Source organism: Mus musculus, chromosome 1, assembly GCF_000001635.26.
Source record: "Mus musculus strain C57BL/6J chromosome 1, GRCm38.p6 C57BL/6J".
In the NCBI taxonomy this organism is placed as follows: Eukaryota; Metazoa; Chordata; class Mammalia; order Rodentia; family Muridae; genus Mus; species Mus musculus.
Genome location: NC_000067.6, coordinates 174,810,052 through 174,823,944, shown reverse-complemented (window position 1 = coordinate 174,823,944; position 13,893 = coordinate 174,810,052). Strand labels below are relative to the sequence as shown.

Genomic DNA, 13,893 nt, shown 5'->3' with positions numbered 1-13,893 from the left:
AAAGGACTGAAAGTGGTTTAGTCTGACAGGAGGCTGGAATTCAGATGGGCTGAGCAGAGAACAAAAAAAGGCAAAAGCAAGAACCTGATTGCTCTGTCAATCACAGTCAAGATTTTGGATAAATTGAAATCACTTAACTTTGATGTGTATAATTGCTAAGACCCTTTCAGTAGGAAATGCAGATTATCAGCTCTGTATTTTGGAACAAAAAATAGGTTAGATGTATAGACAAGAACTGGTATGAAGCAAATCTTTGAATATGGCAGCAATTAAAAGATACTGTGATGTTAATATTGAGTGCAAACTTGGCAGGTTCTGAGATCACCTAGGAGATAAATCTCTGAGCATGTCTTAGATGGGGCAAACTGGGGCAGAAATACCTACCCTTAAATATGAACAGCATTATTCCACTGGCTGAGGTTCTAGACTGAATAAAAAGGAGAAAATGAGCTGAGAACAGCACCAGCCCCTCTCCTTCTCTGCCCCCCTTCTTTTGATTCATGAATGTGAAAGCACTATGATCAGTCACCTTATGATCCTGCTACCCATGACTGTGTCCCTTTGAACTGTGAACCAAATCAACCACTTCTGCAAAAAGGGGTTTTGCTCAGGTATTTCTATCAAGGTAAATAAAACAAATCAAAACCAATACAGCTATCAAGGTAATTCATACCAGTTTTAAACTAAGACCCTCATGGTCTAGGAGGAAAATGAGAACACTTTCATACCAGTCGCAACTAATAATAGTGTTGGCAGTTGAATGAATGGAGACTCAAGAGAGAGTAAGATATAAAGAATGATTCCTGTACCTGAGGATGTAGGCTTTGTTTTCTGAGGAAGATAACACAGATGAATGAAATTTGGAGGGAGAAGATGACAAACTGAATCTGGTCTTGCATATAATAAATTTTACGGTATAGTATCACATTGGAAATTGATATTAGGACAGTAGAATGTTTGTCAGATCTCAGGAAAGAAAAAAACTGGGTGAAGAGTTAATATTTTATCAGGATTTCTGACTCAGGTAGCATGAGAGGCTTAAGTTCCAGAATCCTGAAACGATTGATATTTAGTTGATTTATTTCCTATCCCTAGTCCCTGGCAAAAGCTGAACACAATGTCTTTATTTTTTAAGTATATATATATATATATATATATATATATATATATATATATATACACACACATATGATATGCACACAGCTGACACAGAAATATTTTATTATTCATTTTATTTTCATATAAATTAACATCCTAAAAAATTGAAATAGAAACACTAAATACAGTATTGCACATAGCGATCTTTGTTAAATGCCCTATTACTTCATTGAAGAGTGGTATGTACACATTGGCAGGACTGTGGGACAGGAAAGCTACAAAACACCAGCAGAAGAAAATAAAACACTACTGTTTCTTTGCACTCAAAATACAAAGTAAAAGGCAAGAGATCATACTTTACATAAATACAAGTATAGCTATGATTTAGAACATTATTTTTAAGTTGCTGTCTGTAACTGGTTTGCAATAGCAATAATTTTTCCCCTTTTCTAAAACCATAACTCTCAACAAATATTATTAGCAGCAATTGAAAAGAACAACTATTAATGTTATATAAAACCATCTTAATCAATTGTGATCTGGCTTAAATAGGTTTGAAAGAATAGGAAATTTACCAATCTTTTCCTGACAGAGTGAATAAATTCCCTCCCTAGGGCCCTTTAGATGAGAAACGAATACATCATCCTCACATCATAGTGGTAGATCACCTGCTGTAACACATGATCACAACCCAGGCATGTCAAAATATGCAGACAGGTATTTTACTTAACACGGTCCTGATAAATCTGATCCATCTATTTTTTTTCTATTTTTTTTTTACAATAAGTGGTTGTCAAAAAATAAATTTGTCATGAACTTTACTTACTCAAATTTCTTGAAAATATTAAGTGAAGCTTGTGTATGTGTGTGAGAAAGAATGTATGTGTATGTGTATCGGTCCATGAGTGAGAAACTATGTGTGTGTGTGTGTAAGAGAGAGAATTGTGTGTATGTGTATGTGTGTGTGTGAGAGAGAGAGGGGGGTGGTTATTGCAGTGTTAGACATAGAGAAACATCCCATGATTTCTTTTACCTCTGCTGCAGACCAGTTTTTCATAGGGCTTCAAGGGAAATATCATAGAGAGCAACTTAAGCATGGGAGAGGTATGAATCATGACATATTGATGGTATTTACTTCTCAAATAGACACTGTATAAGCAGAAGTCAAGTAGATACAAAGAATTCACTAGGAACGAAGTTTACCCACAAGTCTAACCACATCGATGTGGAGTTCTGGTTGTCAGTAAAAAGGAAAATATTTTTGTTGCAACAAGAGAGAAACCATAGGCTAGGGCTCATCATGTTCAGAATTTATGCAGATAGTGCCTCTTAGACGTGCCACTTGGGTCTGTTGGTATAACACCACAATGTTTACAAAAAGGAAAGGTGTTCAATCTCCACAGGTCTACTGCTTTTGCCATTTTAAAGGCACATACAATAAATTTCAACAATCAACAAACTGCCTAGAAAACATGAAGATTATGCAAGAGGTTCAGAGGAAAAGGTCTAGGAGGATGGAGCTTCCTTCCCTCCTTCATGTCAGGTGGATGCTGCGCAAGTTGTTTCAATGTCTTGTTTTCTTCTGCTGTTCTGGTCACAGATCACGTTTTCATGCTTATCTTCGCTTTCTAAAAACAAAAACAAAAACATACACATGCAAAGGCATGAATACAGAATCAAAACCAGTGGATTGATTTCTTGGTTGAAATGTTTAAATTCTCTATCTCATAGCAGCATAATAAGTATTAGCTGATAATCATTCCTCTTATTCAATATGGCTTTATTAACCTTTTATCAGAAAGCAGCATCAGAAATTTACCATCAGATAAGGCTGATTTTGATACAGAAAAGCTGATGGGAAAATAAATTTTATCTGAGGATAGAGATATTTTCTAATCAGGGCTACTTAACCCTAAGGCAGTTTGAGTCATCTGTACTGTCTATTTTATCTAGACTATGTTATACTAAATCCAATTCACGGGGCTTCTTTTAGGCTGGAGAGATGGCTCAGCAGTTAAGTCATGCACTGTTTTTGTAGAGACCCAGAGTTCAGTTCCCAGAACCTATGTGAAGTCATTCACAAACTTTGAGACTCCAGTTCCAGAGGATCCAAAGCCCTCTCCTCACCTCTTCAGGTATCTGCATCCACAAATTCATACAGATCCATAAATACAATTTGAGTCAAAGATGAAAACAAATCTTAAAATGCTTCTATTTCATGTCCTAAATGTTCATCTAAACCAGCACTACTTACTTACTCTGGCAACAGGAGATGTATGACACCTTCAAAACCCTCAACAAAATGTCTACAGTTCCAGAAGGGAGAATCTGCCTTTATAACCAACATTTCTCTCTAAGGTTATACAAGTTGGTAGTTATTTTGTTTGTTTGTTTGCTTTGTAATGGAGGACTTGGCCAAGGAAGATTCCTAGACCATACTTTTAGACAGATAGCCTACTTGAGAGCATATGTCATTTCCTATCTCATTTTATGTAGCAAATCTCCTACTAGTCACTCAGGTTAAAGTGACTTGTGACTCGTGCATAACGAGGACGTCCAGGCTATTTTCCTGCCCCAAGAGGTGGACACAGGCTCCCACATATGTCTTAATATCCCAAGTTTCAAATGCTCAACTTGGAAACTGACTCAACTACAAAGCCCGGATTAAGGACAAAAAAGAAAAGAGACTGCTGGAATTAGAAGCTAATTATTTATCCAAACCCAAGATAAATATGACTGGAATATTATTACACAACTGTACATATTGCAACGACAAATCACACGCTGAAAACAAGAATAGTCGATACTTACAATCCCAGAGTCATGTCTCGGTTTTACTTTATAGAGTGATTTTCCTTTCTTCTGCCTACACACCTCCTCGGCTTCTTTGACTCTAAGTGGGGAAGAAGACAACTTATTTAAACAGAAGCCCACGGGGACCACAGAAGGCTACTTCACTTATATAAAGAGGGTAAGGAGTAACTCATTAAAGATTTGAATTACTGAGAAATAAGACACACACAAGAATGCCTCCAATATTTGATTTTAAAATAGAAATCGTTAGAGATAAAACAGTTCACTCATGTGAAGTTGTGGGTCCTGATATGGGATATATTAAAGAAATACAAGAGAGATCAACTACTATATAACTCAGAAGTATTTTCATAATTAAGGATGACCATGTAAGAATTCACATGAAGATTTAAAATGACTTCAGGTTCATTTTCTCTATACCAAACTCACCTAGACATAAAAAGACATTTGGAATGAAATTTGTAGACAGTTGCAACAATTAAACTTCATCAAGCATGGAAGCAATTATCTATTGGGAGACAGTCAAAAGAATGACCCATGGTGAACAGTGCCTTGGGGAACTGTGAGAGAGGCTCTGTGAAAGGAAGGCAGAAGAGCATACACAGATTCAGGGTACATTGACCAGACTGGGTTCTATAGCTATCATTTGACATCCAACAACAATATTCATGTCTTATGAATTAAAGGGAAAGGGTTGTCACAGGAGCCACAAAATCACATTCAAGAACAAGCCAGGGAACAAGTTTCACGTGAGATAAAAGGCTCTCTGCTTCTTTTCCCTGAAGCCTCTCTCTTAGTTCCCAAAGGCATTATTCACCATGGGTCATTCTTTTGACTGTGTTTGGGAAAATTATCATTTAATTGATACCATAAGTAAATAAATAAATAGATAAATAATAACTAATTAGAACAACTGCATTGTGATTATCCTTTTTCCACTGGTTTAGGAGATAAGGTCTCACAGCGAATCCAGGTTGCCCAAGAATGTGAAATCTTGCTGTAACCTCCTAAGAGCTAGGATTCAAGGATATGCTACCACTGTCAGTAAGACTTTTAACATGTCAAGATTTCTTTTCCTATATACGTTCCAAAGAAAAACTCACTGTGTCCATCAGAGGCATCACTTAAAGGAAAGTGCCATTTAAAGATTAATTCTGCATTAATTGACCTCACTATTGAACACTGGCAATGTACTATCACCTCTAACCTTGGAACACTCTTAAATAATAAAAGGACAGAACACAAGAGTATCACATTATGATTACAGGCAAGTCCTTCCAAGGCCAAAGAGTACTTTGCTAAAACATTTCTTTACAAATTTTTATATATGCTAACAAGTCACAACTGATTTTATTAAAGAAATAGAAATAAACCTTCAAGGTAGGATTCTATTAATAGAAAAACAGGGCACAGCAAGAAAGGATCTGATTTATCAGATTCATTTATTTATTTTTTTACTCTTGTGATATTTCCTTAAAAATAAAATTATTTAAACATGAAGTATGTCAGAAGAATCTGAACAGGCTGTATCTTGACCTTATGAAAAATATACCTTATATTGATTAAATTTCTTGGGAGGAAAAAAATCAGTTCTTGAATATGTTCCCTGAACTCTGTCACAAATGAGCTAATGACAGAATTTATCTCCTGTGTAATTGATTTAACTTTCCTTAAACAATAGAAGACCCACTGATCCAGGCAGGCGTCTCAAGCATGATGTGAAAGTAACTCCTTTTAGCTACAACATTTAAATGCTGTTTTTGTAGTCAGTAATTGCAGAAACTCAGGACAGTTTAGACATTGCATTGTTACCACATTTATTACTTCCCCCCACCAAGCCATAAATTCCCTTTAATCCCCCCCTAAACATTTGACGACAAAAACATTTTCTCTATAACAAACCATGGATTTTAGAGTCACCATCTTCCTCTGAAATAGCTGCCAGTAAATTTAAGCTTGAAGTATTTGGATAGGGAATTAAGGGATCTTTCTTTCTTTCTTTCTTTCTTTCTTTCTTTCTTTCTTTCTTTCTTTCTTTCTTTCTTTCTTTCTTTCTTTCTTTTTTTTTTCTTTTCTTTTCTTTTTTCTTTTTTTTTAGCACTTAGCCAAAATCCAGTAGATCACTCTTTTAAATTTGCTTGGAGTTCTTTAACACATTTCATAACACACACACACACACACACACACACACACACACACACACACACACACACACACACACACACACAAAAGACTTCACAAGTATTTAGATCCCCAAAGCATCCTGGTGTTCGCTCTGCTCTATTTGCAGCAATTTTAGAACATATCTTGGTTAGGATCACAGGAAGCTGACTTTAATACAAACATATTTAATTTAACATGAAAAAAAGTCCGGCCATTCCTTAGGGTAGAGCCCATGAAAACTGCAGAGAGTGTGCGTCAAGGTGGCGTCCTGGGGCCCTTTAGCTCGTTGGCTCATTTGGCAAACATATTTTTCAAACATCAATTCCAAGTCAGACCCTGGTGCAGCTCCAGTTTATAGGGACAATTCAACTGAACGTCTATAGACCAGAAGCATACAAGAGCAGAAGCCAGTAATGACAGTGTGTGCTATGGGTGAACCCCAGAATTTGTATAAGGTCCCAGAGGAGGCTCCTGTAATTGGTATTTGGGAATTATAAAACAAACAAACAAACAAACAAACACACACCATTTGGGAAGGATGTTGAGGGTTGGCTCTTGTTTTGAAATAACCAAGAAAGCTCAATTGTTCATATTTTTGGAAATATAAATTATTTCAGGATGAAAGAAAAGGTAGAGGAGGAGACAAGGATTGCCATTCTGCACTAAAAAATATGTGTAGTTTCTGCTTCTTCTGCCACAAGATCCCTATGAGGTAAATGTTCCAAATGTGTCCTTACTCATGTCTTAGTGCGGTATGTTGGTCTTTTTATCGGAGGCACCTTGAGATACGTGGACACTGGTGAGCTGGGGAGTTGAAGAGCTAAGCACGGGGAAAAATAGATTGTGCTTCCACTTTGAGCTTGTTCTATGGGGGAATCCGCCTTAATGCAAGTCCCCAGTTGCACAGATATTTTCAGAATGAGTCCCTCTGAGATACAGAGATAGCATCTGCGGAATAAGATGCAGGTAGCCTATGAGTGCCACTTTGAGAAACAGTGCTCTCTAAAAACTGTGCCTAGACTTCTTTCACAGGATAGTTATCCCTCCTCAGCCCTCTTCTTCAACACACGACTAGTAAATATTTTCACCTCCATTCTTTTTTTTCCTGTTGACTTTCTCTTTTGAAATTAATTAATTAGTTAATTTTTTTTTACTTATTCACTTTACATCCTGCTCACTGACCCCCTTCTAGTAGGCTCTCCCATAATTCTTCCTCCATACTCCTTCCTCTTCTGCTCTGAGCAGGTGTGTGCCACTCCCCCCCCCCCGTGTGTGCCACTCCCCCCCTCCCCTGGATATCCTCATACCCTGGCATCTCAAATCTCTGTGAGGCTAGGCACTTCCTCTCCCACTGAGGCCAGAAAAGGAAGCCCAGCTAATAGAACTGCAACTGTTGAGCTGAGTGCCAACTGTACTTCAATATAACACTCTAGCAAGCTGTCTCTCCCTTCATACTTGAGATTGGATAAAAGAATGCATCCCTGGAGTTCAGATTTACAGCCAGAAATTGGCAAAAATGAATGAAAGGAAGGAAGGTAGGAATTAAAAAAAGAAAGAAAGTTCAGATTTACTGCCAGAATTAGGGGGGAGAGAGAGAGAGAGAGAGAGAGAGAGAGAGAGAGAGAGAGAGAGAGAGAGAGAACGAGGAAGGCTGAATTGAGGATGTACCTCAGTTGGTCAAGTGCTAGTGCAGCATTTGCAAAGCCCAAGGTCTGATCCTCACCACAGGATCCTAACCAGCCACAGTGTTACACACCTATAATCTCAGCACTTGGGAAGTAGAGGCAGACAGATCCAAAGTCCAAGGTCATTCTAAACTGCATATTTGGTTAGCCTGTGATATATGACGGCTGTCTCATAAGAAAGTAAAAGCAAGAGAAATGCAAGAGGAAGAGAGAGAGAGAGAGAGAGAGAGAGAGAGAGAGAGAGAGAGAGAGAGAGAGAGAGAGAGAGAGAGAGAGAAAGAGAAATCAATTCAAAGAGAGACAAAAAGAGGAAAGCCAGGGAAGGACACATTGGTGAGGAGAGGCCCAAGCTAGCTCTCAAGATTAGCATCTTGCCAACCATGCTATGTTGGCAGATTTAGTCACCTGTCACTTTAGGTCTATTGTACAAGTGCTATAGGCCATTCGTTTTCTCCTTACTCTGCTTTCTTTCCCTCACTCGGTGAAACCAAACATTTCCAAAAGGAGTACCAATTTGGGATCCATTCCATGTGTAGGCACTAAACCCTGACACCATTACTCTTGCCATGTTGTGCTTGCAAACAGGAACTTAGCCTGGCTGTCCTCTGAGAGGCTCTACCAGCAACTGACTGAGACAGATGCAGATACTTAGAGATGAACATTCGGCTGAGGTTAGTGACCCCCTATGTCAGAGTTAGTGGAAGGATTGAAGGTGCTGAAGAGGGTGGCAACCCCATGGGAAGACAAACAATATCAACTAACCTGGAACCTGGGAGCTCCCAGAGACTAAGCCACCAACCAAAGAGTATACATGGGCTGGTTCCTACTGCCCCACCCCTAGCACATATGTAGCAGAGAACTGCCTTGACTGTTCAGTGGGAGAGGATGGGCCTAATCCTGTAGAGACTTTATGCCCCAGGGAAGGGGCTGCTGGGGGGGGGGGGGATGTGGTGGAGGTGGATGTATGTGTGAGAGGAGGTGAAGCGTCAGGAAGAGCACCCTCTCAGAGGCAAAGGAGAGAGGGGATAGGGGTGAAGAACTCTAGGAGGGAGATCAGGGAGGGGGCAGCATTTGGAATGTAAATAAAGAAAATAATTTAATAAAAAAGTAAGTCACTAAATAAATCAATAAATCAGTAAAATTAAAAAAAAGTTGCAAGAGGAAAACAACATTTCAAGCAATAAATTAAACCCAGCAATTTTTACTACTCTATTCAACACTGTAATAATTTGGAATGGGGGAAAAAGAAATAGAAGGAAAGACAGCACTTGGTTTAAAAAAGTCCATCACCAAGAATAAAGAAAGTACGCGGAGAAAGTGAAACACTGGTCTGGGTGAAGATAGTGCTTCCAAACATTGATTGCAACCAAGTTCAACCTTCAAGTCTTACTTTATTGAAATGGGATAAGGGGATGGCCGAACCAGTGAATATTGTGAAGAGACACAGATAGCTCTATGCATGACTACTGAAGATGTATTCTTTTAAAAGCAGTTATAGTCACGGAAATGCGAACATGAACTGGCAGCATATTAGTTTCTTGAGATTCTGACCTCATAATGAACTAAAAATGGAAGGAAAGATTGCATGGCATTCTAAAAAGGGAAGTAAAGGTTGATTGTCCTGCTCATTTTAATCATCAGGGTACCCTGTCAACAGTGGAGACAGTAGAAAGAAAATGTATGTAGACCAAATCATAGGAAAATGAAAAGAAAGTCCTCATTCATCATTTTTAGTGATCTCAAAAAACAACCCAAGAAGCAGAGATCAGAAAACAGGAAATGGAGCACTATCTTTGAAGAGCAAGAAGGGATATTAGATGGTAGATAATGGCTATAAAACTTAATGTTAATATTTTCTGTAATCATTGGCTATGAAGTTTCTTAAATGAAGGAAACTATGCATCCATACAAAAAAAAAACTGGCCAAAATGCATGTTTGTTCCTTGACAAGAGGACCAGGAGGTGTCACAGAAGGGATAGTGTTCTCTATCTTTTTTTTATTAGATATTTTCTTTATTTACATTTCAAAATTTATCCCCTTTCCTGGTTTCTCCTCTGAAAACCCCCCTTCCCTCGCCCCTCCTCCTGCTCCCCAACCTACCCACTCCAACTTCCTGGCCCTAGCATTCCCCTATATGGGGCACAGAATCTTTACTGGACCAAGGGTCTCTCCTCCCATTGATGACCAACTAGGCCATCCTCTGCTACATATGCAGCTCGAGACAAGAGTCCCACCTTGTGTTTTCTTTAGTTGGTGGTTCAGTCCCAGGGTGCTCTGGGGGTACTGGTTAGTTTATATTGTTGTTCCTCTTATGGAGCTGCAAACCCCCTCAGCTCCTTGGGTCCTTTCTCTAACTCTTTCATTGGGGACCCTGTACTCCGTCCAATGGGTGGCTGTGAGCCACCCATTCTGTATTTGTCAGGCACTGGCAGAGCCTCACAGGAGACAGCTATATTGTTGGCATCCATAATAGTATCTGAGTTTTTTTGTTGTATATGGGATGGATCCCCAGGTGGAGTAGTCTCTGGATGATCATTCCTTCAGTCTCTGCTCCACATTTTGTCTCTCTAACTCCTTCTATGGCTATTTTGTTCCCCCTTCTAAGAAAGACTGAAGTATCCACACTTTGGTCTTCCTTCTTCTGGAGTTTCATGTGTTTTGTGAATTAGAGAACTGTTGATAATGACCAGTGATCAAAAGATGTATGGAATCATGTTTGGCAAAGATGAGATGATTAATATAAGCAATGTGAGTTTTACAGAAAGAGGGGAAAAAGGTAGAAGGAGATGGAGGAGAGGTGTTTATATACATGTATATATGATATATATGTATATACTTATATACATATATATGCATATATATGTGTATATATATATATGCACTTGTGTGGTTGTGTGCATGTATAAGGGTTGGTACTACCCTCACCGTGTGTCCACTCATGCATGTGTGTGATGGCCAGAGGTTGACTTTAGGTAGTCACCTTTTGTTTTGAGAGACAGAGTATGAAGCTTACAGATTTAGCCAGGGCTGGCCAATGAGCTTCAGCTATCTGCTGTCAACTTCTCCCTACATCTAATTTATAGTGACAGATTGTGGTGCCACAGAGACCAATAGTCAGGAGAGGCAACAGTGGTTTCGTTGAATAATAGGTTATACTAACTGTAGATGTAATGGTTTTTAGGTTCCACAAAACCTACTACCATTATTGTAACCAAAAACCATAAACAAGCCTGCCTCAGGCCAGTAATAAAAAAAAATATTCTGAGGAACATTATACAAAGATCTCTAATTAGAAAGCTGTAGCTGGAATTTACCTAAAAACTCCTACACAAAGTTTAACGTCTCAGAAATAAAACTGAACATTTTCTGGACTGGGGTTATATACTTTCGGTGCATGTATATAGGGTTTCCTTTTTATTTTTTCACAGAGCATGTGGGTGGCTGTTGTTTCGCTTGGGTTTAGTGTATTTGCTTAAAAGTTACTACATACAAAAAGGATTTGAGCCCAGGAGATGGGAACAATTTTAAGGTTTACAATATCATAAAGAAGACATATATGAGTAAGAAAATATGGAAGTAGTTCATGTAGGATTTGTTAACATCAGTTTTAAATTTTCATCATTTTTATACAAATAAAACTCTTAAACTATGTCTGTACTAAAACTGGATTCATTAAGTGTTTTCTAAACAAAGGGAATGACTTTTCATTTTTGTTCTAATAAAGATGCATTTCCCACCCTTGAAGCATCCCTGGTTTCAGACCCATTTATTGTCTGGCAAATATATACAAAATGTTCAATGGAGTTAAGTTTAAAAACAGTCTGTGAGATGGGTAGGGAGATAGACTCAGATACAGACAGAAAAGAGAAGCCAGACATCCTTGTAGCCTGTAAGCAGAACAACTTCCATCCACCTTCTAAACCAGAGGCCACTCTGGCCACAATCTTATCACGAAAAGATATAGTGTCATCATTCAACAGGATGGGAAAGGCAGCTGCTTTGCCATCGCTAAACATTCATAATTTGGTCTACACAAGTATCTGTGGCAGATAGTCACGTCCCACTGGTTCCAGCTCAGCTCTCTGAGCCTCAGAGTCTTTTACACTGGGAGCCAGATTTGTTATGTGGGAGAGGTGTAGGTTGAGTCTGGGGCAGGCGCTTCACAGGTCTGAGATCTCCATCAAGAAGAGATAGACTTAGCAGGAAGCTAACAGCCCAGGAAAAGTGCCATTCCTGCCACATCAGAAAGCACATTGCCAAAATGTAACACCATCAAGTCTGCTTACAAACTATTTTTTTTTTCAACCTACAAAGTGGAGAGAGAGAGAGAGGCAGAGAACTTAGACTATGGTTGGTTGGCAGGGACGGCTGGTGATTCTTTCCAGGTAGATCCAAAAAAAGTATCAGATGTCCTGCAGAATTAAAGGTGAGCTAAGCAAGTTTATTCTGCCTTATCTCCTCTGGAACCTAAGTGATCTCCAACTCACCCATGCAAACCATAAAGGAAATAATTACAATAACCACCGCAAAGTGGCTATGATGACCAGCAGGAGACCGACTGTGGGCTTCCCACTGCACCCACTTTGAGGCGCATGCTGATTAAGTTTTGACTTGTCAGAGAAAACACTGCATTGCCCCCCTCCAGTCTTTACAGAAAACAGAAAGAGTTCGTGTAGATTTGGACAGGAAGAAAACCAGGGTTTCAATACACTTTGTCCTGCTAGAAGCCGCAGACTAGGTGCTATGGCTGTGGCACATGGGAGACAGTGGGTGCAGGAGGGTACCCGCTTCAGGTCCTGAGGGGCCTGATTCCAGGACAGGGGAGCTGGGTTCATACTTGGTCTACCTCCTCCCAAGGCACATCTCCATTCCTATCCACAGTGGGAGCTCCCTTCTGAGAAAACCTCCTAGCTCCAAACCTGATTCCTGACAGTTGGATAGCTGGGGTCTATGCTATTCTTCACAAAACTACACGCGGAATTTTCCCAAACACAAAGACAATTAGCAGAGATGATCACTGCCAGCAGGTCCTGAGAGTATTTCCATGAGGGCCTATACAGGTGAAACCAGATAAAAGGAACACTCATTTACTTACTTTTAATTATGCGCATATGTGTATACGTGTGCATACATGTGTGTGTTCAAGTAGAGCCCATGTAGTGACTTAAAGTGTCTTCCTCTATTGTGTTATCCCTTATTTTTAAGGGATGGGTCTCTCACTGAAGTTGGAGCTCACCATTTCAACTAGATTGGGCCCAAGCTGCTTGAAGTCCCCCCCCCCCCTCATTTACCTGTGTCTGCTACTGCCAATGTTAGGGTTATAGGCACATATCATCAAGTTCAGCTTCTAACATTCATGCTGGAGATACAAACGCAGATCCTTAAGTTTGGGTAGAGAGTATTTCACTTACAAAGCCATCTCTTCAGGCTTAGGGCTATTTACTCTAAGTCAATTCAATTAATTCCCTATAGCCTGATCTCTTTGATGACCATCAAAGACTGCATAACATTCAGAATAGCATATTTTTGGATAAATCTACTTTGTTGCCTCAGGATCTTCTCTACAGCTTTGTGATGGCTACAGGTAGTAAAGATAGATTGGGGCTGCTGTGTAATCACTTCTAAACAAGACAAAACAGAAATACATATAAGGAAGTCATTGCTTGGGCCTGGAGGGATGGCTCAGTGGTTAAAAGCACTGACTGCTCTTCCAAAGGTCCTGAGTTCAAATCCCAGCAACCACATGGTGGCTCATAACCATTCATAATGAGATCTGATGTTCTCTTTCTGGAGTGTCTGAAGATAGCTACAGTGTACTCACATATAATAAGTAAATAAATCTTTTTATTTTAAAAAAGAAGTCATTGCTTATATTTATCTTCTATTTGTTCAGAAGGCTTCCTATGCTAGCTGGAGAATTAATTATTCTTTAGCCACACACAAACCCCACTTCCAATATCCTCGTTTACTCTGAAATGGTGATTAAATCCCTGATTCTTCGGCAGTCTTTAGGGAGAGTTTCCAACTATGGGCATATTCTTTAACTTTCTGGACTGCTCTCATTGGCTAAGTATTTCCTTGTGAGTTACATTACTGCTGGGACTACACCTGACTATTCAGCGGTTCATAGGA

General features: G+C 39.3%; 1 protein-coding gene across 2 annotated transcripts in view; it reads right to left on the bottom strand.

The window, feature by feature from the left end:
- Window positions 1–1,215: 1,215 nt before the first annotated feature.
- The window catches only part of Fmn2 (formin 2), a 320,978-nt gene continuing 308,300 nt past the window's right edge, over window positions 1,216–13,893 (bottom strand). The window contains exons 17-18 of one of the 2 annotated variants that reach the window (NM_019445.2): window positions 3,910–3,991; window positions 1,216–2,726 (exon numbers count right to left, since the gene is read on the bottom strand). In NM_019445.2, the coding sequence (NP_062318.2) occupies window positions 2,700–2,726; window positions 3,910–3,991 (109 nt within the window). In that variant the 3' untranslated portion in view covers window positions 1,216–2,699. The remainder of the gene's footprint in view (window positions 2,727–3,909; window positions 3,992–13,893) is intronic. The other variant, XM_030255545.1, reaches the window with a different exon arrangement.